At 35.7% G+C, this 25816-nt stretch overlaps 1 protein-coding gene across 2 annotated transcripts in view; it reads right to left on the minus strand.

Annotated features, from left to right (window-relative positions):
- The window catches only part of CSMD1 (CUB and Sushi multiple domains 1), a 1260625-nt gene that overhangs the window by 498130 nt on the left and 736679 nt on the right, over nt 1-25816 (minus strand). For both annotated transcript variants that reach the window (XM_068937332.1, XM_068937331.1), the window contains exon 6: nt 16057-16169. In XM_068937332.1, coding sequence (XP_068793433.1) covers nt 16057-16169 — 113 coding nt within the window. The remainder of the gene's footprint in view (nt 1-16056; nt 16170-25816) is intronic.

The raw sequence follows: 25816 nt of genomic DNA on the forward strand, positions 1-25816 counted from the left end.
CTCCTCCACTGAAATCAGACAGCTTACTCCTAATAACTTTCAGAAATGACAGAATCAAATCTAAAGCTAGTCAATATTAAATTAAAATTATGTATCTACATAGATAAGCAAATATAATTTGTATATGATACAAAAAAGATATAATGAGATTACAAGGATATGAGGTTCCTGTTAAGTTTGAACGTGTCGTGCAACTTTAGGGAAAATCAGATCATAATTGGATTTAATCAAAGACAGAGAGCTAATAACAAAATCTAGACACTTTAATCTGATAATATGGAAGATGGGTGAGATTCTACTTGGAATCCTCATGTTCCTTCTGCTGCTTCTATAAACTTCACATACCTGGTAACTTAAAATTACTCATTGGTAGTGTTCTGAGGACATATTAATGTCCCTGAACTATTTTATTGTTTTTTTATGCACAGAGCTGAGGCTTTCTAAGAAATTATAATAAAAAAAATGTATTGGACTGAAAAAAGAGAAAAAATAGCTAGAAAAAATTCAATAGGATTTCATGAGGAAGTTTAAAAAGATCCTGGAGTAGCAAGATTAAGGGTGAGAGAATAAAAATGGATTTTATGTAACTGTGAAAGTAAAAGTTCTTTCCTGTTATTATTTTTATTCTCAGGGCAATGCTACTGGTTTTAAAAAATGAAAAAAAAAAAAAAAAAGGTAAAACAAGTACCGATTTGAAATAGGCATTTAGGATAAAATTTGCAAAGCCAGTTTAACTTCTCACATACAGTTGGTACATGGAAGGCTAGTTTCATTTTGTCCATAAAAATACCTTTACATACAGATGCCAAGCAAATGGAGGTTTCAAATGCAGTCTTAGAGTCTTTTAATGCATCCATTTATGTACACAAATAGTTTGAAATCAGTGAAACCAGAAAAAGTAAGTTCAGGACAGTTCTGGCCTAAGAAAACCTAAGAGGTCAAACCAAGTGTACAGCGCAACATACTAAAAAGCATCAGCTCAAATGCTGGATTTCCATTGCATTGCCTTGATTACAGACATACATATTTTCAGGAATTATCATGAAAGGGACAGGAAGCTCACATTCTAATCTTGACCAGGTCTTGTATCTCAGTACTGGTGAGAGGAACAGTTTCTGCTGGAGAGAGTCAAAGGCTATATCACCAGGAGGGCTGTATTTGATTATTTGCCTTGAAAAACCTGTTCATTTCTTTTTTTTAATTATGAATTGCTAGTAATTACACAGAAAATAAGAATACAGCAGACATTCACCTCCCAGACTAAGCTTCTTCCACTGTGAACGTTTTCTGATTTTAGAAAGAACTTCTTTTCATTTTTAGTTGAAGATGAATTTCAGATTGTATTACAATGTAAAAAAGCTTATATTTGCTTGTCATTTATTCTCAGGATGGCTATGAATTTCAAGAAAAGATATCTGTTTATAATTATTGTGAGTATCACTTGACTAATCATCTTTGAGTTTCATATGCCAAATGCTGAACAAATGCAGGTTAGTCTTTGCACCAAGAATTTGCAGTCTTATTCTCAAACAAATGTAATTTTGGTTGTACTTTTGTTGGTGGAGGGGGGAGGAGGTTAATATAGGTAGAAAGAAAATTATGAAAAAATAGAAACGGAAGTGAAGATGGTATGAAACACAATTAATTGTCCTTTTGTAAGATATAAGTGAGAAATAATTTAATCTAGAGAAGTTTTTGAGGAGATATGATACACTTTAAACATATTAAAGATAACTACAAAGAGGAAAGATATATGCTCCAGCTCTGCTAGGGCTAAACCAATAATTTATAGCCTTTATTTGTAGTAAGGGAGACTTCGATTTCACAGGAAAAAAAGCTTTTTAATAGTAAGAATGATGAAGCCCTGGAATACATTATCCAAAGGAGCTGTGGAATCTTCATCATTAAAAGTTTTTAAGAGCGTGCTAAAATACAATCTGACAAGAACAGTCCTTCTTCGACAAGGGACAAGCTTATCAAGATGTATTTGACCCTATTTTCTACTATTTCATAATAGTAACCCACAACCTGAAGCCACTCGGATAAATGACAAAAACAATTAGAAGTTAAGACCATGGAGGTTATTCCTGGGATTTCTAGCATATGAAATTGATTGATTACTGCATTTAACAGCATATGTGAAAACAGGGAGATGACGTGCACTACATAAGGGATATCAAAGCCAGATAAGACACTAGAATCACATAGTCCTATTAACATATTATTATGCTTAATGTAATTTACTCTCTTTTAGAGCCTATATAGTTATAGTTCAGGGACATCTGTGTGGTAGTACTGTAAATGTACAGATATATTCCCAGTCTAAATTTCAGGAATGTCAGCAGAAGGACTCAGTTATAAGTTAAGACACAGAAAGAGATAAAGCTCCATTTTTTCACAAGTGCTTGCTGGAAAAGCAGATATGACACCAGAAGAAGAAAACCAACTCTTGCTTTTTGTCCCTACTATGTTCTTTGTAACAGTCGCTGTGTACATCTCTGATGACATACTCCTCTTTTCCCAGTTTCCCAGCTACCCAGTTACTTGATTATATTGCCAAGTTTTCCTCCTGTGTGAAATAACCTGCAAGGCCTTAAAGACTGGCTACCATTCAAAGCTAAAATATTCTGACATCATCCGCTGGTAGTTCCTCAAGCTGCTTCTGCTGCTGCTCTGCTGAGTTCAGCTCTTGGCTGCCTTTCACTGCACATTTTTCCCAAGTACAGATATTTGAAGGTGAAGGGGAACAGCATATTTCCCAGAGCGTGGTGATTACAGGTAGCGAGGCAGGAAAGCCCTGCCCTTCTTGCCCAGCTCTGCACCTGGTGACACTGTAAGGAATGTACGTGAGCATTTCTGCATGTTCAGTTAAAGGACAGCTCGATTTCAGGCAAAAAAAATGTAGATGCATAAATAGAAATTGAGACTCACAAGCAACTGCCTCAGGTAACGCTTAAATACTCTGCCTTTTCTCCAATATGCCAATCTTCCTCTTGCTGTATTAGAAGAAATAATTTAATATCTTCAACACTTTATATGTTGAGAGAGAGTGGAAGAGAGGTATCTATTACATAGATTTATATCTAGCTCTACGTATTTTGCAGAGTTCAGTAAGTAACAATGAAGTATTTCCAATAACCTTCACAGGGTTATTCTCCTGAGAGAATTAATAAATTTATCTCAATACAATGCAGAACTCATCAAATTCCTTTTGCTTTAGTCTCATTGCTCTGATTTTCCTGAAGTTGGGTACTCTTGTTCTGAAAAAAAAATCATTGTCTTAGTTCAGATTGTAAAGTCCAATCAAGTACTTTGTTTGTTTGATCTTTGTACCTTTATTGCTCTGGGTTCTTCTCTTAAGAGTCATTTGCAGCAGTACTACCATCTTTTGGCCCTGGAGGAAATGATCTGCAATTCACAGGGTTCATGGCATTAGTATTCTGTCTGGAGTTTGCTTATAGATCAAACATTTCTTTCTTATCACTCAGGTCATGTGAGACCAGTAAAATAGACCACTAACTGCCTCTAAGGTTTTTTTTTTTTTTTTTCAGTTTCCTTCTTCCTGCCATACCACGAATTCCCTTGAAAGTCTAGTATCTATGAGAATAAGAAAAAATAGTCTGTTCACTTTGACTTTTTTTTTTTTTTTAAATAGTAACAGAAATAATCTGACAAAACTAATCTGATAAAAACACGTCTGGCTATTTTTCAAAATATTCTCTTGACTATTTCACTTTTCCTCATCCGAGCTTATTCTATAAATATATTCCAGGAAGTGTTTCACAAATACTTAGCATATATTTATTCTACTTCCTGGTCAATGGGCAAAATGCTGGACATTTAGTTTCTAAGTAACAGACTTTGGAAATTAAAATTGCCAATGAGCAATTGTCATAGCACTTCATAAATGTTGCCCTTTTCAAATTCTATAGCTTTGATCTTTCTTTCTGGTGGATATTTTTGTTTGTTTATTTGCTTGTTTTTGCCAGGATTTTCTATCTAACTGCAGTGTCACAAAGTCCCTATACAAGTGTCTGTTGTCAACATCTGTTAAGGCTTGCTCAGAGAAGTCAAACATTATCCTGAATTCTGTATAGCAAGTTCTAGTCAAGCTATCAGTGGTAGAATAAGCTTTGAAATATTTCCTTTCTACCTACTTTTTCCATGTCTTATTTCTCTTACCAGTATTATGTGCTCTTCTTCTTTATGCCAGCTGAAGACGCAGCTTCAGAAATGCTAAAGCTTCTTCCCTTCTCACATAAGCATTTCTTCTTGGCAAATCTCACTTCAATGCATTCTCGACAGGGAGTGCTTCCTTGCTGGCCACATGATGTCATGTCCCTGATCTCAGCTGTGTGATTTGAACTAGGACGGATTCCAACATTCCAATGGAATTACCTGTATCTCAATTGTACACCTTTCACTCCCGCAGTCTAGAGAATGTTTTGAGCCAATATATTTCTTAAATGCTCCAAAACAAACATGAAATTCTTTCCTCGTGGAAGTCAGTAACTTTAGGAAGACTGATCCTATTGCTCTAATGTACCCATTACACTTTCGTCTACCTTCTCTATAAAATAGTGTTCAGCAAAGGTCTTGAAAATGGTTTCTTGCTTCAGTACCCTGTCCATAAATTAAGTTCATGAAGGGAATTCTATGACAAAACCTCAGCTAAAATAAGGCCCTGGACTTGATACCGTAGGAAGATTCTCACAAGCTTTGCTTCCTGATGCTCAGCTATCCTCTCCTTGACCTTCTCAGAGGCATCCCAATCTTCCATAAGATCTCAAGTTTGAACTATGTCACTGAAATAATCCAACTCTTTGCTCTTGTGTATTATCTGAAGAATATTCAGTTTAATATCCTAGCATTTCATGCACTAACAGCTTTCAAAATCTTCCCTAGTAATCAGTGTTATAACTCCAGAGAGAATTTTACAGCAGGAGTAGTTGTTTCTAGTACATGGCTACCTGTAAAAGCTGTAGGTTTTTGACCATGATCAGTTAGCCTCCTTGTTCCATCAATCCGGCAAAGTACTGCCTGTCATTATTCGACCTTCCACCTGCTCTCTGCGCTGGAAAACTCTGCATGCAGTACTAGGAAACAAATGGCACAGCCCCAAGATGAATGGGTGTCACAATAGATTCTAACACAAATCTTTCTCCTTCTATGTGTATAAGCTGACACAAAATCTGAAAATTCAAAATGAAGCACCGTCATTTTTTTTCCATTAACCTTCTGCATGTCACTTAGCTGGCCACTTGCCCTGAGAGACTGCCTCAGCTCTGTGGTGCTATCAATGTGAGATACATCATAATAAGACAAGTTTAGCAGGCGTCAAGTCTTTAATGCCTGCAAGTATACACAGTTCTGGAAAATAGTATCAACACAGTTTGCGCAGTGAATATTTACTATCACTGAGCACGTTGTGCAGTATAGGTTGTCTCTGAAAAAGAAACCATAAATGAAGTCTGCTCAGTTCCTTATTTGAATGGCACTTCCAGTCTTTCAAACATAGTGTCAAAAGTTCATATAAGCAGCTAATCTCCTCAGAGCTCCAGGGGTTTTCTTCAATAACATCTCCATAGTACCAGCCAATGGGGTAATCGGTGTTCTCATAGTCATCAGAAATTCCTATTCCGAAGCCAATATTTGACCACCTTTTCAGGTTTTGTAGACCTGTAGTCTGAACTGAAAATATCTCTAAAACACGGATCTTAACACTATTCTTTTTAGTATTTTCATTCAGCCAGCTGAACTTGAATGGGCTGAACTGTTGAATGGTAGATCATGCAGAAGCTGCAAGTGTGGTAACTCAGATACCTTATTCTTTGATGTTTCTTCTGATGCAAAACTAACCATGCATGTTCTTTCAGGCTGCAGAAAATGTAAAATAATTAGCCTAATTGGTTTTGTACTTACAAGTATGTGTGTAGGTTATGCATGTTTCCTTGAAAACTGTACTTTAATTTGTCTACCTCCATTACTGGTGTATATGCTCTTATTTTAAAAATCTTAGCATCATATTCTGCTGTCCTCCTTGCTACTAGCTGGTTATAGAGTATTAGTAAGAACTAGAGTCTCTTAGGCATTTTCCAAAGCTGCATTTTTGCACTGGAAAGTACTAGTTCACTGAAGGTATATCAGTTTTATTACATTATCGTAGCATGGAAAACAGCTCTCTTAGAAGACAGGTAGCAACTAGCACAGTGAGGCTTTGGAATAAGGACTGTGGAAGACCTGGCTGTTGACTGAGTGTAACATGATTCTTAACAATCAGCATCTACTATGTCTGGTTTTGGAAGTTAAAATATTTTGATGTTTTCAAAGTATAACTTTAATTACATATTTTTTGGAAGGTAATATGGGAAAAATGTTATATATAAAAATGTGTACCGAAATGATATGTTATTTTTCAGCCATAAATGCACTATTTTGAATGGTTTTAGTGAGGATAACATGATGCCAAACAAAAGTGGACTAATGAACAGCTGCTACCATAGCAGCATCTGCTTAAGCTTACATTATGAAGCAGCTATGCTTCAGCCTTCTTAGCAACAGAGAAACTACTAGACATTCAAAAAAGAAGTAGTATCTGTAGCAGTCTGCATGGAAATAATAAAGGTTTCCACCTTTAATAAGCCACCTTTAATAATCTTGTTTGTTCTGTATGTGTCCAAAAATCATGGGTTCATAATGTGCTCATACAAAATGACTTAGTAGTATGACATTTTAATAAAATACCCTCGTATTAAGAAAAATCTGTATCCAGTTTGAGGCTTTGTCAAACATCTCCTCCATGTTGTCCATGTTGGCTCTCACAAAGTACATCTAAACTTTGGACTGAAAATCTTGAGGCCAGAGATTTTTCCTAGAGGATAGTCTTAATAACTGTAGTTCTTTTGGATGCATATTTTTTTTTTTTGGTCACTTTAAGTCAACTTTGGGGCATTTCTTTAGATTTGGAGGAAAAAAAAAAAAACTTTGCAACACCAAAATGTACCAGAAGACAGTCAATCTCTCTCAAGAACGTGCATGCCTTTATGAAAGGGTATAAAGCTTTAAAAATATATCCAAAGATTTTTTATAGTGTCAAACACTGAAAAAAAAGAAAAAGCTTCAAGACTATAAATGAGAGGACTTGAGATGGCTTTAGCTTAAGGATGTGCTGGGCTCAGCGTACTTGGCAAGATACTTTGATTAAAGACTTTAAAGAGATGTTACAGGAGCAGCTATTTTAACAAGCTTGTTCTTAAAAGGTATACATGCTACATTAACATAGAACGAGTTTGAACGGTTTCTCTGGCTCTGTTCTTATCATGTGGTCTAGACTAATACTAAGCTAATAAAGGATGTCTTATAATTTTAATACAGGGACAAAAGCACACACATACAAAATCAAACAAAGCTGTTTTTCAGAGAGGCTAAATATATATTCAGTGTGAGAGACAATGAGCTATCAAATACTGATTTCATTCTTACAGTTTTTATTAAATTCTCCTTTTTGATCAAACAACATAAACCGAGAAACAAGCAAACACAGGCCAGTGATTGATAGTATTGCATATGTTATACTCTCAGGTGCCAGTATAAGATACATTAAGGGACCTACCTACAACAGCCATGGCAGACATACTGCTACAGTTAAGAAAATAAAGAATGTATGCTCCTAAGGCATGTATCATATAGTTTAACATGACTTAACTAAATGAGTTTCTAAGTGCTCATAATTTGTTATAAAAAATTAGCAGTAGGAAGAAAATAAAATGTGGAAATGCCATTTTAAAATGTTATTTTATGTTCAGTTTTTGCTATAAGTATATTGAATTGTATTATTGTTATTATCTCATCTCACCTTCATCAAAAAGTACCTGCATGATAATAGTGAGGGTAAACAAAAGACAATAACGTACTAATGTAAAGGACTGATACAGAAATTTGTCAAGTGCAATTTGTTATGGAAGAGCAGCCAAACATATGAATTACAACTGGTTAATGATTAAAAACTGAATGAGCTATAAAAAGCAGCAAAGATGTTCTGTAAAATAATGTAATGTGGTTGAAGTCAGATTTTCAAAGGGATTTAGATATCTAAAATCACATAAGTGTTCACTGGAACTTTCAAATAACACCAGTCCACAATGAAGTACATGTAGGCACTGGTGAAAGTTTCTTTGAAGGAGAGATTTAAAGAGCTCAGACAACTTAGCTTATCTAGAAAACTGAGAGGTGACTTAGTGCTTCAAAGAGGGGAATTACTGTGTAACAAAAGGCTTTTGCTGAAGGAAAATATACCTCCATCACTGGACACAGAAAGATTAAGCCAGACTAACACAATTGAGAAGTCAAGTGATGGTATTAAACCTTGAAAAGAACAGTCAGGAGACATGGGGGGTTATCTGCTTGTAGATGTTTACATATCAAGATTGGATCCCTTTCCTGACAGTACATTTTAACAAAACACAAGTTATTGTCTCAATACAATCTAGTGAGAAGAATCAGTATCACTTGAGAGCTAGAATGAAATGGCCTCTTTTAGCTTTTTGACTTTATTAATTGCTTTTACTATTTTTCTTTTCTAAATTCATTCTGATATAAATGGCAATATTCATTGAAACACCTGATTAAAAGTACCATGTGTGCATCTACTGAGGAAATACCATAAATTCTTCTAACTTATTTCAAACACCAATTCTAACGGTTTAAAGAATGTGTAGAAAAGATGGATAGGTATGCACTCATATGCAAACTCGCTGAATTACAAAAATTCATTGAAAAGATCTACTTTACCTAGCAGTTCATTATACATTATTTCACTCATGGTTTTCCATTAGTACAAATTTATTTCAGCAGCCTCTATTATATTCATTCTTTGACTTCAGGATTATCTGTTTGTTAAATCCTGAATTATTCATGGTAATCAAACAGAGCAGAGAGATAACTTCTGGTGCATAATGGTCAAAATATCTAATACCTCCTTGAACCTTTCTGCTACCTTGCCAAAAACAACATAGTCAATTTGAAACGCTCTGCGACAGAAATTAGAATTCTGCCATAGAAAGTGGAATATATCCATTAACTAGGTTTTACTTTGGAAACTTTCTTTTTTATTTTACTCTCTTTCTATGAAAGTTGAAATAAATAGGTAATTTAAGCAGATGAATTTTTGACAATACAGGAAATTGATTTTTTGTCTTAAAATAAAAACAACAACAAAAACTCTTCTAGTGTTCTGTAAATATATGAAACTTAAGCAACCATCCTGTACTTGCTGTAAATGTGCAAAAACATGGGACTCTTTCCCAAACCTACTAAGTCATTCTGTTTCATATTGATAACCTTTGTTGCTAGGAAGTGGTACACCTGGAAAAACAAAGAATTAACTAATACAAAATATTTTCATTCATATTATAGATAGACTGTCAGCATTAGTTGACCTTTGTGGGGTTTTTAATGCATTTTTGAAGCAAAAGCATAGACCAAATCACATGCTTTGCAACTCCCACTGAATATATAGGAAGAGAAGCTTTGCACACCAGCACAGATGAGGGCAGAAGGGTGAGAAGAAAGAGGCCCACACCTGAGTGGATGCAACATCTTTTCATTTACGACGGTCTCATCACAGAACAAGGGAAACCAAGAACAGAGTCCGGCTACACCCACAGAGGGTGCTGCCTTCCATGAGACCAGAATTTCACCCAGATAGGTTGCTGGTATGAAGCATGCATGGCAAAGCAAGCCTGCACTTGTTGCATTGTGATTTCTTCTGGTGGTGGTCAGCTTAGACAAGATCATTTAAATCGGGTCTGCTTCTGACCAGCTACTCTGAAAGTATCACAAGAATACCACAGGTCTGCTAGGAAATTGAGACACAACCTTTTTATTACTAAAATCAGCTTCAAAAGATCAAGATACAAAACAAAATGCCAGGAGAAAAAAACCCCACACCCTTCACATAATATTTGTTTGTTTTTTAAACATCTTTAAACATCTAGTCTGGCCTGAGGGAAGATGAGACAATAAAGATGATTAAAATAAATAAAGGGAAAGTCCAAAGACCCCTCAGCTAGGTATACCTTTTATACTGCTTAATTCTATTTTTATATTCCTCTTGCCAAGCATTTAAAAACTGTATTATGTACATTAGGCACATTAGTTAATGTATTAAAGCATATAATTCTAATATATTACTTTAATTATTCATTTCAATTCATATCAAATTACATCATGTTTATTATCCTGTTATTTTGGCTACATTGTTGCTGCAACTTAACCTTTTCCAATCAGCCCAAACTAATTCCAGCTAACAACCCAAACAACTTTATTTTCTTTCCTTTGTTTGCTTTTTGAACTGACAAACAGAATTATTAGAATTCATTTTATTAAAATATTGGAACTACTAGTGAGATATAAAACTATGCATAGCGAATTTGTTTGTCCAGCCAATTTTGCTAACTGTAGAAAAACTCTGAAATGCAAATTCTTCCTATGGAAAGGAAAAAAAAAAATTCACCTCACACACTGGGATGGGGGAGAAGTGCCTCGGGGTATGGGACTCCCTATGGGATGCGGGGGAAGAGCACGGGAGGGGGGACTGTACAGGACTGGCTGGCGAGTAGGTGCAGGGGCCTGGGAGCCAGAGGTCTGTGAGGGCCTGGGGGTTCCTGAGACCTGTTCGTGTGTGTGTGTGTGTAAGGGGGATGTGTGTAGAGCAGGTGTGTGTGTGTGTGTGTGTGTGCGTGTGTGTGCATGCGTGTGTGTGGGTATGTGCTGAGAATACCTGCTCAGGCTCATTCCCGGCTGGACCTGGAGGATGGAGCTGCATCGGCCTCACCTCTGTGGGGCTGCTGGATTCAGCAGCTCCGTAACGGCATTCACTTGGCCCTTCAGCTTGCTTTCTTTTTTTTTCCCCCCCAGTAACTGAAGTAATCTCACAACTAGACCATCAAATGAAATAGCAATGGGCGTGGCATATGTTATGCTTATTTAACGCTATTTGGGATTTATTATCTTATGATAAATCTGATGAGGTCCAACCAATGAAACAATTTTAGCTTCACAGGAATAGAGTGACCAGTTTTAAACTACAACTGAACTGAGAGTCTCAAAAGAGGAAGCAACAATAGGTACTATTTCATTTTCCATCAGTTTGAGGATTATTACTTTTTGGAAACAAGACTTAAGTCTCAAGATTGAATTTCTTATTTCTAAAAATAGCCCGAAATAGTACAGCTAAAAATGGCACTTTAATCTTCTTCAGTCTGTCTTTCTACCATGTAAAACTGAATTAGACCTGAATAGTTCTGGCTTTTATCAGTCTGTCACTTAAGTGCATTAAGTTTATAATTAGTTGTTATATGCTTGTTCTTCCACAGAAGTGATTAAATTTGCTATTACACATATATTTTTCAAAGTACAAATATTTCCAGACAACCTTTTATACTAGCAAAATAACAGTTCATAGACATATAGGCAATAGGCATTCTTTTCTATCTGCCCACATGATACCGTTTAAGTAGGGCCAGAAGCAGCTGCTGTTTGAATGCAAAAAGAAAGGTTGAATAACTATTTATGATATGCCCAGAGGAAGGATCATTACCTGTAATGACTTCCAGGACTGAGGAGTTCCAGTCCTTCTCATCCTAATTCCCAGTGAAAACACAACAGAAGTGCAAGACCAAAACAAATAGATTGATATTAAAAATACTAAACATAGAATACCTTTGTGAAGTTGGGTATTCCATATTAGGAAATTGTATTATATACTTACAAGGTGCTGCATTTTGATACAGTCTCTAAATGCATAGGCTATAACCTTCTCAGGAGTACCCTTTTGTAATTTTGTTCTGTAAATAACATTCATACCTGATATCTATTAAAAAAATGTTTTTGCTACCAGGAAACTACCATATAATAATTCACCATCTGGATAGGGGTAATGGGTTCATTTCAATTAGTATCTAAGATCTGCAAAGGTCTTCCACAAAACAATGGAGACTGCTACTCTTGTGCAGTATGATTGTACAGCTTTACCACACACAAAAAACTCAATTCATGAATGAAAAAGCCAAACAAGCATAAATAGGCAACAGACTGATTTGAAAGGGAACATTATTTCTAAGGAAGAAGCAAAAGAAGAAAGTAGTCAAAGGAACCTAAGAAAGAGGAGTCCTAGATGCCCTGTAAGACTTTGACCAAGATCCAGGAACCGTGGGAAAATAGAAGAATCATAAAGATGCTTGGTTTCTGGACAGACTGGTAATTGATACTCTTCTATGAGTGAAGTGAGTGTTTATAGTTTAATGATAGCTTCAGAAAGTCTATGTATTTATTTCGACTGTCTCATAGACAGGAGAATTCAACTCTAATTCTGTCCCAACTATTACAGGGAATTCTGCAATAGCATGCTTAGACTATTAGGCATATTTTAGCATAAGGGAAGAATTCCTTTGGAAATTTCAGGGTCATATAGTCTATAATACAGGACTTAACAGCAGGACAAAATTGAAAATCATGCCTGCATACAATCTGACATTAGAGGTACCCTATCACAGTCAGGATTTTCTGCTGGGAAACAAGGTCACATATTTCATAGGATTTTTGCCTGTTTGTCCTGACAGGCTGAAAACATTATTTTACTCGAGAAGAACATGTAAAATGGAAACATCAGTCAAAGTTATTGACCTTTAGCTTTAATAAGCTACTGGAAATAAAGATACAGGAGGAGAGGCCAAGAGAGCTGGGACTATTTAGCCTTGAGAAGAGAGGGTTCAGGGAGGATCTGATCATTGTGTATAAATACCTAATGGGAGGGTGTAAAGAAGATAAAGCCAAACTGTCCTTATTGCTGCCCAGTGATAGGAAAAGGGACAATGGGCATAAATTGAAATACAGGAAATTCTATTTAAACATAAGAAAAGACTTTTACTGTCAGAGTGGTTAAACACTGGCAGAGGTTGTGCAGAGAGGATGTAGTGTGTCTCCATCCTTGGAAATATTCAAAACCCATCTGGACACAGCCCTGAGCAACCTGCTCTAGGTGACTTTGCTGAGCAGGGGATTGGACTAGAGGATCTCCAGAAGTCCCTTCCAATCTCAGTTGTTCTGTGATTTTGTAATACTTTGTCAGCTTTGTAAGGCTGTGTCAGCCTTTGTCAGCTGTGAATACCAGTGGCACTTCTGCTTACCAAAAAAATGCCTAAAGTATTGTTTATTTCTCAAGTACAAATATTATAAAAAGAATTAATAAAGCTGTTCGACTAACCAAATTTTGAAAACTGCTCTGAATTTTCATCCTATGTATAGCCAGTGCCGAAAAACTGTTTCCTAGTTTTTAAGTCACAGTTTAGAATGTTTCTATCACTAACATAGGAATTTTTTTTTGCTATAGACCCTATAAAGATGTTCTGTATAGCTGTGATTCACTAAATTCAGGTATATTTGCATTTAATACAGTAAAGTTGTATCAACCTGCATGTTAAAGGGATGATTTAAATTAGAAAAGGAATTTTCCATAACTGTAAAAATTTGAAATGTAATAAGCTACTTCCATTTGTCATTTGTGAGCAGTATTCTACAAGAGTCAAGTTTCAGGCTTACACTCAAATAAAACCTCTGATGTATTATGCACAGCAACAGTCATACAACGGAACTAATGATCTCCCTAGATCACACAGAATCACACAGAATCATTTAGGTTGGAAGGGACCTCTGGAGATCATCCAGTCCAACCTCCCTGCTCAAGCAGGGTCACCTAGAGCATATTGCCCAGGATCACATCCAGACGGCTTTTGAATATCTCCAGCGAAGGAGACTCCACCACCTCTCTGGGCAACCTGTTCCAATGCTCTGTCACCCTCACAGTGAAGAAGTTTTTTCTCAGGTTGAGATGGAACTTCCTGTGGTTCAGTTTCTGCCCGTTGCCTCTTGTCCTGTTGCTGGGCACCACGGAGAAGAGACTGGCCTCATCCTCTTGACACTCCCCCTTCAGATACTTGTACACGTTGATGAGATCGCCTCTCAGTCTTCTCTTCTCCAGCCTCAACAGGCCCAGCTCTCGCAGCCTTTCTTCCTAGGAGAGATGCTCCAGCCCTCTAATCATCTTGGTAGCCCTTTGCTCGACTCTCTCCAGGAGTGCCATGTCTCTCTTGTCCTGGGGAGCCCAGAACTGGACCCAGTACTCCAGGTGAGGCCTCCCCAGGGCTGAGGAGAGGGGCAGGATCACTTCCCTCCTCCTGCTGGCAACACTCTGCCTAATGCACCCCAGGACACCATTGGCCTTCTTGGCCACAAGGGCACACGGCTGGCTTATGCTCAACTTGGTGTCCACCAGCACTCCCAGGTCCTTCTCGGCAGAGCTGCTCTCCAGCAGGTCAACCCCCACCCTGTCCTGGTTCCTGGGGTTTATTCCTCCCCAGGTGCAGCACCCTGCACTTGCCTTTGTTGAACTTCAGGAGGTTCCTTTCCACCCAGCTCTCCAGCCTCTCCAGGTCCCTCTGAATGGCAGCACAGTCTTCTGGTGTGCCAGCCACTCCCCCCAGTTTAGTATCATCAGCAAACTTGCTGAGGGTGCACTCTGTCCCTTCCTCCAGGTCATTGATGAATATATTGAACAAGACTGGACCCAGGACTGACCCCTGGGGGACACCACTAGCCACAGGCCTCCCACTGGACTCTGCGCCACTGACCACAACCCTCTGAGCTCGGCCATCCAGCCAGTTCTCAAGCCACCTCACCATCCACTCATCTAGCCCACACAAGATATTTCTTTAAAGATTTAATTGCACGGTGAGTATTTGATTAGAGATAAGATACACTGAAAAGGAATAGAAAAGTAGTTTGTAGTGTTGGATATCATGTCCCAAACTTTCCTCTGTTATTCTACTCGTTCTTAATTTTCTCATGTATCAGCAGGATCATTCACATTGTTTTTGTTACCTCTGGTTACTAGGTTTAAGACACAGAACTAACATAAAGTAGCATATTTAAATTCATAGTTGTCAACAGTGTTATTATTTATCTGTAGGAAACTTTGCATAAATAGCTATAAGTGCAAGAGATCCCAAAACACATACCCATGTTGAACTGCCAAAATAATATGGGATTGCACAGATATTTATTTTTAAATATAATCCTCAAACTCTTTTAAATCCTTTTTTAAAGAAGAAAGAACTATGCATGCTCTACATACATATACTATATGTATATATCACATAGTTACCAGAAACATATGGCAGTTGCAGTGTATTTTGTAAGTTCTAAAGTGACACAGGCCATACAGTGTAGCGGAGAAAAGGAAGCTTTAAATTCATAAATGGGTTAATCACAGTAAGAAGCTGAATATGCTTTTGTATATGAGGCAAAATGTTGAAACAGCTTGTGTAAGTACAGAATTTAAAAGCACAGATGAAGTAAGAAGTTGAGTGCATTTTTGACTGACAGAGCTCTTCTGTTTTCCATGTAATAACTACAGTGCCTTTGATCCCGAATGATGATTTACGGCGTACAAAAATCAATAAAGATTCCACTTAAAAAAATCTGCATTTTAATGAATATCTAAGTGAATGTAAGCAGCAAGCGACAGCAACTCTGACATCCTCTTGTCTTCTTTTTAAAGCTGTGCATGTAAATCTATGCAGGAGCCTGATATATGGTTTATGTTGTGCTAAGGAGGAGTTAAGTTTTCTAGTGATGAATATAGCTTCAGGATAAGAGCTTGATTAAGAACAACGAAGGAAGAAAATATTTTGATAGGGGCATGCTTATGTGTGGAATAGACTTTCTGCAAGTTGAATTCCAGGCATGTTTGCATGCAAAACAATTTATTATGGGGAAAAAGCAAGCAAGCAAGTACATTGAGTAAACTGATATGGGAAGCACAGATACTTTTGTCAAAAGTAAATCTTGGTAACAGCTATTCAGGGTAAGATTAGTAGTAGTACAACTGTCAGCTCTTTGCAACATGTCCCTGGTAATTAAATACAAATTTCTGCCACCACCACTTAAAGCTATGCTTAAAAGAAAAAGACTTTCGTAATGCACTTATATATTTCCTACCTTGGAACTGAGCATTAAATCCCTTCCGTCGATGATTGCTGTCAGATGTGAAATGGAGCCGTAACCAGTTCTTGCTGCTAATAACAGGAGAAGGTAGATTCATACCAGTCAACCTGGAAAAATGAAATAGAATCTAACGTAAGCGGTGTAAAAATTCATGTTTAGACCACTTTAAAGAGAAAAAAGAAAAAAAAGAAAAAATATATTGTTGTACTCTTTATAATGTATTTTACAACAGCAGTTCACTAGCATCTAGTCTCAATTTCTTACTGGTTTAGTAACTACCATACTGTGAGAATTTTTTCCATTACAGCTAGCCATTTATGGTTAAACTTTCCAAATGACTTTTTTGTGAATTAAAGTAGAAAAACAATTTTCTTCGTGTATGCGCACCTGTGTGTGTGAGCGCGCGCATGTGTGCACATATGAGTGGCAAATCAGTTAGCAAAAAAAAAAAGCAAATTAAATTATGACACATCATCATCCTCCACTCCCTGATATTTCAGTTACCTCATATGGAACTAAATCTCAGGCCTCAAGAAAGGAAAAATAAGAGTTATGGACACAAGTTAATGTTTATCTTGAGTGATAATTTATAGGTATATAACTATCCTGCAATAGCTGATTTTTTTTTGTATTAGCAAACAAAAAGAAGTTTATACTGAACCAAATGCATGGCAACTAGCTTGCATTAACTATTGCTACTATGAAGAAAAAGTATATATAGTACAGACCACAGGCCTTTGGACCCCAGCGTGTCATACCATGGTCTATCAGTGCACCACACCATTTGTTAATATGAACATGCTCAAGTAGTTACCATGTACCTGATGTGCTATTCATTCATGTCCCAATTTACCAGGTGGCTTTTTCTTATAGCTATGCTCCAACTTTCAGATTTAGACTTCCTTTTTCTTTTTGAATAACTTTGGAGGACTACAAGAAGTGTAGGTTCTCCCTTTCAAAAATGTTCGCCACTTGAAATAACAAAATCTGATCGATATCGGAAATTCTCAGCTAAGGGATGATGTGCATGAGGCTATGTTCGCCTGTACTAGAGACTAAGTTACACATTGTACGTATTATCAGACCTAAAAAGACAAAATCTGAAATAGATTTTTGACCTCTGAAATGTATCAATTTAGTGAAGTTGATGCCTTTTTCACAGAGATATGCAATTTCAGTGTTCTATTACATATCTTGGATTACTAGGAAACCCATTGATTTAAGGAATGCTGATACCAGAGTAGCTAATTTAGAATCACTACTCAATCCTTTTTCCTTCTGTAATGGAATAAGACTAACATACTGAAATATAGAAATTCTGAAATGTAGACATTCTTAATAAAATAAAATTAGGTGTTTTTTTAATTAGGTCATGTAAACTAAATGAAAGAAATTTCTGGTCTCATTTATATTTTTTTCATTTGATTGTTCAGAAACTGAGGAATCGCAAAAACCTACTTACAATTATTTTAATAGATTTGCTTGAAGGAAGGGATGGACTACTTAAAGGAGAATTTATATATTTCAAAATATTGGGATAGTTATTTAACAACTCTTACAAGCCCTGGCTAAAATATTTAATCCTATTCACATTTCTACATCTCACTCAAATGGAGTTTTTTTATAAACTATGATTTAAAATGACCTAAAGAGTATATTTTAAACACTTTTTCGAGCAGGCAATCTAAATATTTCTAAGTATGCATTGGCATTATCTATTGCAATACTGTGTAGAATTTGGCTGTACCTGTAGGAACTTGTATGACTTAATTAAAAAGAAACGAAAAAACAAAACCATGTGTGGATTACCAAAAGGATGATACCTTCTGGTGATACCTCTTAGTGATAAGATCCATATATGCTAAATCTAAAAATTTTCACTATATCTAGGCTGGAATTCACCTTACTGAAGTAATAATTCATTTCTCCAAATACATGAACTTAGCTCCTGGAAATAGTGCTTTTCAGTTTTGTTTTCCCTTTTTAAATCAAATATACATGTAGTAATATTTTATCTTGCATTTCCAGAGCTCTAGATTTTAGAGTTTGTGAGACTTGTGGCTGAAATATTAAATTATTTATAAATTTGATTGTACAGAAAGTAAAAGAGCAAGAGAATATCATTATAAAAGCACATTCAAAGTCGATCTTTCATTAGTTACATTCCTAATAAACAAACTGCTTTCCAAACACACATATACCAACAAATAACTTCAGATTTATATGAACCCTTTGAATTACGGATAAATAGCCTCAAATCTTTGCATTACTCTAAGAAAGACAATAACAATACAATTCTTAACTGATACAATATTTTAAGCCACCTATTTTATCGGAGTTCTAATTGAGCTGTATGATTTCCATGATACTGCATACTAGACAGGAATACATTCTTTACTCTCGACTGGCAGTTCTATCTGTGTTTTAATTAAAGACAATGAGTAGTTGAAACATGACTCAGTGGCTGATTTAGCTGTAAAGCTGGTATGGGAAGCAAGCTTATAAGCAGTGTATGACGCTTTCTTAACTGGAGTTCTCAAATTCAGCAGTCACAGCAGCTCCCATATACAGGGTTAGACTCTGAAATACTGCTGAACACAATGCATATGTAAAAGGGAGCACCCCTAAATAAAGAATTTCACTCTGTGAGGGTGGGATTTCCCTACAGATAACATCAGAGCTTCCAGAAAAGGCAAATCTAAACGTCTGTGGGTACAGTGTAGAATTGCTGCATATGCAATGTATTTCAATATAATTTCAACTATAAGTCTGTTTGGGGCAACTAAGCAAAGTCATATCTAAAACTCTGTCTGCTCTGAATTTAATTTTCTTCAAAAAAGTCTAAAATGAGACGAAGACTGAAGACTTGGAACTCCTTAATATTAGACAGGGATTATTCAGATAAGGCAAAAGGCCACATTTTCTGATATCACAGTTCTCCTTAGAAACTTTCATGTAATGGTCTCGATTGAGGATTTATCCAATGCTGTCTTAAAAGAACTTTGAAGGTCTTCTTCAGATCTTTTTAACTGAAGACATTTATTGCTCAGGGAATAAAAGGAAAGAAATCAAACTCCTCAGGAACATTTGAATTCCTATATCTCCCCCTCTCTGCTGTAAAAGGAACAATGCTATATTTTTGTGAAAGTGATTCTAAGGCCTACCACGTGGTCGCTTATCTGGGATAGAAATACTAATATCTAATCTAAATTACATTCATCAAATTTTTTATAAGTATATATTCTGTGCCATTTGGGTATTTCCTGGAAATACTTGGTCTGATTTGCAGAAGTGTTGATTCTTTACTACTAACGTTAGTTAGGTCCTTAGCCACTCAGGGGGTTAAAAATGGTTGTTACTTTGACCCTTGGCAGGTTTGAATGTTATGTGATAAATGATATTTAAGGCCATGCACTGAATTGAGAAGATCAAAGGAAATATGAAATGTTCATTCATTGAGCAGGAATCATCTAGTGACCTGCTAAAGAGCGATCCCATGGGGAAACAAGCAAACAAACAAACAGAACATCATTTTCAAATAGAATTGTATAACAGTGCGTACACCTGAGGACTCAAAATGAACATTGCACAGGGAACCTCATCTCTCGCTTCTAAGCACTCGATTTTGCACTGCATTATGGAGCAGGGCAGACATTCCTACAAAGTCCTCTGCATGCTGCCTGCACCTTAAAGAGACACATGAGCAGGTTTTCAAAGCCATACAGTCGCATTAGTATGATACAACCCTTTTGCTGATGAACACGTAAGAAATAATTAGAATATCACTGTGCCAGCTACTCTCCTTCTAGGTCTGGAGATAGCCTGGCTGCAGCAGGATCACAGCTAGCAAGGGAAGCCCCCTTACTGTTTACCGTTGTGAAGAGTAGATGACCTTTTTCACTTTTTTGTGATGTTTTTATTTTGCTTGATATTCCATAATATCCTTACACAGACAGTAATCTGCTGCATATATGAATAATAAAACATTCCGTTTTCGTAGACTCTTGAAGGAGTAATGCATTCCTTATCTAATATGTCACATATAGACACAGCATCCTTTGAAGTCTCCATTGCATTATCAAGGGATTGTGACAGGTTTTATTAAAATGATTGATAACAGGTTTACCTCTGAAATAATTTTGTGTCCCACTAAATTTTCTAGTAGTTAGGAAGTATTATTTAACTCAAAGTTCAAGTTTTGCAGCATAATTTTGCATTCAATTAAGAGAAATATTTACAGAGGAAAAAAGCTCCTGGTTTTGATTACAGATTTGATGAAAAAGGAAAGTAATTAATGTGTTTATCTGGAAAAGTAAACCAAAGCTTTTTTTTTTCCTTTACAGGGTTGTTGACACTGTTTTGACTATAACCAAAACACAATCTGTTCTTATCATAGATTACTTTTATTTCATTTTCCTGAAATTGAAAATGCAAGAAAGAATTCAGATAAATGAAACCCGTGCTTTTTTAGATATTTTTTTATCGACTCATTTATCCTCATCCTTCTATCTATTTCAGCTATTTTTCTCATTTTATGTTCAGTCAAACAGCAATATATGCTTGGATTGACCTTGATGATATTTGTTCCAGAAAATAATAAAATAATAAATAAAATAAACTGAATCAAGTGTAAACAAAATAAAACAAAATTTGAAAAAAACAGCTGTTTAAGAACTAGATTAGATTAAAAAAATACACACAAGCTTTCTATCAAACCTTAATTTTCCTCAGTTTTGAATACTTCTGCTATTTCTGTATTCATCAAACCACAGAAGTAGTCATACTTTTAACGAATTTTCTTCCTTTAGAAATACTGTGCAAACATTTACCAAGCTTCCACAACAGGTCTCTGAGTTAGAAGCTACAGAAAACCATAATTTTCAGTTTGGAACTAATTTCCATATTAAAATCCTCTCAGCTGAAATATTTGTACGAGCATCCACAGGGACATGTCAAAATGAGAACTTTCAAGGATCATCCCTTACTAGTAGACAAAATAATTGGAAATAGTTTATAAAGGGACAAATTGTGATGACTGCAGCAAATAGATGAAGACAATATGCATGTATGTGTGTAGGGGGGCTTGTGTGTGTATGTGTGTGTGTGTGTGTGTATACATGCATATATTTTTAAGAGTGTCCCTACAAAAGGAACGTTAGAAATCAGTTACCTCAAACTTATATCCCTAAGGTATGCAAGACTGTATGTGATTTCAAGAATAAGTAACAAGCTGACTTTGCCCCAATTAGAAACTTGTAAATGTACAGATTTATATTGGTACAAGATTTACATCTGTATAGACATAAATCTGTACATTTGTATTTATACATACTAGAAGAAACATGTGATATTGAAACAGGCATGCTGAGGCTGCAGTTTCACACAGATGTGAAATGACTTAACAACACTTGCTGCTGCCTAGAAAATGAGGTGTGACATTTTTTTCTGCATCTCCTCTTCCTGCTTTTGCTACTCCCTCCTCAATCCTTTGTTCCTATGTTGCTCCTCCTCACTTGCATCAACTTTCAAAATCACTTTTTAAATTGATGATTGACTTACCAATTTTCAAGATACATTATTATAGAACCTGTTCACACTCTGGTAAAAGTTTATAGGTTCTATTTCCTTCTCTTGGTACTTACTCACTTTATTTTGAACCATGTTGATGACTTAACTATTTAAAACTAAATTATTATAATTTAAAATAAAATTATTTCACATAACATTTGTTCCATTAAATAAAAGTTTAAGGAGAAGGATAGTACTCAGAACTTGGACTCCTTAAATTGGAATTTTAGGCAGAAAATAAACATATTGTCCCAAAAATTGATTCAAATCATACCTTCCCAAGTAACACCAGATGTTTCTCTAATGGTCTGAGTAGAATCTGACATGCAAGCATCAGAACAACTGTGGCCTGGTGAAATCAGGAGATAAAGATGGGATTCATCTTATCTAATTATAACCGTCAGCAATGTTACAGTGTCATTTCAGTCAAGCTCCCTTTATAGTCAGTGGAGAAAAGTATTTTAAACTTCCACATTAGTTTGAGACGAATCTCACCCCAGAAATGCCTGCTTTTCTCTTTGCTTTTTAAAAGAGCTGGGGTGGCTTGGTCAGTAATTATCTACATTAGAACTTCACTACATACAAATGCTATTATAATTCAGCATATGTGACATGCCAGAATTTAGAACTTTTTACTCCGAAGACAACCCCCTTCTCAGTTTCTCTCTTACTTATTCACATTTTGTCCCCAGCCTCTTTTGTGTATCCATGGAGTATCACTGGATGTTATCCTTGCACATACTTTGTGTTTGCCTGGAGGTTAAAACTTAACGTAAGATTTTTTTTTTTTAACTGCTGTTGAAAAAGAGCTGTATTATATGCTGGTTTATTGATTCAACAGTGTTAGCAAATATTTTTCTTGATTATTGCTCTGATATTTGACAAACATAATAGGGACAATATTCCATGGCACTCTGGATAGAATACGCTTCCCCTGGAAGATCATTACTGCTCTCAAGCTGACAAATGAAAGAACAATAATTCCTTATATGTCTAGGTTTTTGCTGATATATGGCCTTAATTGTCCAGTGGAAGTGGAACATTAAGCTCTAGGACCCAGCAATCAATTAGATTTTATTGTTCAGCACAGTGATATTCAACCCAAGCCTCAAGTACTACAAGTTGCTCTTCCACAGCATTGCAAGGAATTCTTATGTCCAGACTCAGGGAAGGTATGTGTAGGGTCTTACAGTTAATATGGCAGCTGTCCTGAAGGGAAATGAAAATTTAAAACAAGCTTCCAATTGAACAAATATAAAGCTAAATTGTGGGCTTTATTTCACTACTCATATACACTATTTGAGCACTTTGAATATAAAATTCTGCCTTTAAAAATCTTCTCTAGTTGGGTGTAACTATTAATTTACTTTATTAAATAATTAATATTAAATAATATTATTAATTAATTAATTATTGTCATTATTATTGACAAAATATAGATCTCACAGCACACATAATTTTCTATTTAAGAGCATGGCAGCTATAGCATTTCTATTGCCCAGATGGACCTTTAAAAAAAAAAAAAACATTCTGAACATTGTAAATTTTTTCCTGTATTCAAATTAATCCCTTAATGAATTCTCTTGGGATCCATATAGAGAAAGTTTGAATTTCTTCAATAAAATTTAGAAATTACTCATGTAAACATAAGTTGTCATTTTTTTTATTACTAGTTATTGACAGTTCTACTTAGTATAATATTACCATCCAACCAGATACATTCCAAAAAGTAGATGTATAATACAATGTTCACTGACCACTATTATTATGAAATATTTATTATTTCCAATGATATTGTTATTTTTCATGCAGATGCTGATTTCTCATAATTGTTTAATTTTAGTTACAGTAGCTAAAGAAAACGCAGACCTATAGACACACTTTTTATATTTTTAAACATGCCCAACTTATGAAAAAGTACTTTTATCTAAATGATATAATATATTTTGCAGATAGTACGGGAATTGTAAAGTACATTAGGTACCTATTACATTTCTCTGCTAAAATGTATATGCTCTAATACTCTGAAAAGTGTACTCTTATGACAAATAAGAATATATATCATACAAGCGATTGCAGTGATTAAGGTGCTAGAAAGCATATTATTAAGTTCTGCAGTGATGCAGTCCTGCTCTTTTCAGTTGTAGCTACTACTATAAGACTTTTCAAAACAAGCTAAAATGAGGATATGAATCCAATCAATTAAAAATGTTTTTCAATACAGTGCAACTAATTTGAATTATGTTACTTTGATTATTTGATTTATATGTACTTTATACTGAATGGGGTGTTTACTTTCTTGAATGAAAAGGCTTTAGGTGTCCCAATTAGTTTTGTGATAGAATAACTAGTGAAAAAGAGAAATCAAGGGGAAAAAAACTAATAAAAGAAAAGTCATTGGAAGAAATGCTTCATAATTTGAATTTTCTACTTATATTTTCATTTGCTGTTGGGGTGGAAGTCATGCATTGTCTCTTCCTGCTAAAAAACAGGCAGTTGTCTGTGTTTGATAAGCTCAGTGACTATATGGGGACGTTTCATAACAGTCTCTAAAGGATGGTTTTAAGCATATGCCTAAGAGCTCTTCTGGATTGTTTCTCTCTGCAGTGACTTCGGGGGCTGACTTTAGGATTGGTTTGATATGTTCAATAATAAAACATGAAAGAAAAAAAATCTCATGATTGTCTCTCTAACTCCTTTTATATTCCTCTATTATGGCGCTCTCAGACCATGAATCAATGAAATGCTATTATCTTACAATACAGTTAAACAATAGCTAGTGAAAGAACATAACTCTGACTCCAACCCATAGGTTCTTTGGGAAGAGCTAAGAGAGAGCGTTTTAGGTCTTCAAGGATAAGATTACATATTTTAACTTAATTTTCTGAAAAATGTGCACTATGTTCCTATAAACTTGGAAATTGTATTTCTGTTTCAAAATAGTATCCCACAAAATATGCTTTTAAACACCTATGTTAGATTTATGGAATGTTATAAGCTGGTATGATAAAAAAAAAAAAAAAAAACCTCCTATATCACAATATCCTATATCACAATAGAGTTAGGATCAGAAAGTTTCATAAATATTTTTCAGTTTCCACGTATATCGTAAAGTAGATTAACTGATCAGTGCAAGGTGACATCCTACAGTACCATGTGGCATACATTCAGCATGTTTTTCTTCTGTCAATGAAATATTACATTTTCTTTGCATATCGTGCACCTTCCTCTTTCCATAAATCTGTTTATATTTGTCAGAGCTTAAAAGTAATAAGTGGCAGGTCTAAGAATTAAATAACTTTATGTCAGAGTATGAAAAGAGTTCATTAAAAATAATAATAAAAATAACCATACATGTTAGCCAAAGATAGCTCAAGGCATAGAAGTCCATCTAACTGTGCACCTCCCTGAATCTGAAAAGCCTAACTCAAGAGATGTATCCTGGGAACTAGCCGTATGCTGGATTCCAGCATTTTGTTTCATGAACCTACCTTATAAAGCTGAATAAAGTCATCTAAATCCAGCCCTCAAAGTCTTACCTACTGCTAACAGTAGAAAGAAGCTTGAGGCATCTTTGTCCATTTGGATGCCAGTGTGCTTTACAGAGAATTGGTACGTATACGAAAATGGAGTAAGCAGTAGCAGCTAACTTTATGCATTACAGCCTAGAGCTTATAAAACGGAAGTACTGGATTCCTCCTCAATCTAAAGTTTTTGAATAATTCCCACAGAGAGTCTTGGTCGCCAAGGTACAAGGTGCCTAGGAGCAAACAGCAAAGTGGGGTACTCTACAACCAAGATATAAGAATCTCAGCCCAAACAGAAAGCAGAAAAGAGAGATCTTGGTGTACATCCTAAGCATAGTAAGTCAGTAAGGCTGGAGATCAGGAAGATTTCAGTTATGTTTCCTACATTGTTATACATCTGCATTAAAACATTACATTAAAAAAAAAAAAAAGAAACAAATGTATGGGCAAATAGAAAACAGAAGTATGTCTATTGTTTGCAGTCCCCAGTATAGCTGCAATAAATTTTTTTGAGGGCTGCTGACACTAGACACCTATCATCTGCTGAACTGTGAGAACTTCAGCCTAGAATAGTTTCCTGAATAACCTAGTCCTTGCCCTGTTCTGAGGATGATTAAATATTATATATAATTCTATTTATTTTGGCAGCATGGGAAGAA

The sequence above is a fragment of the Struthio camelus genome, chromosome 3 (genome assembly GCF_040807025.1).
Source record: "Struthio camelus isolate bStrCam1 chromosome 3, bStrCam1.hap1, whole genome shotgun sequence".
In the NCBI taxonomy this organism is placed as follows: Eukaryota; Metazoa; Chordata; class Aves; order Struthioniformes; family Struthionidae; genus Struthio; species Struthio camelus.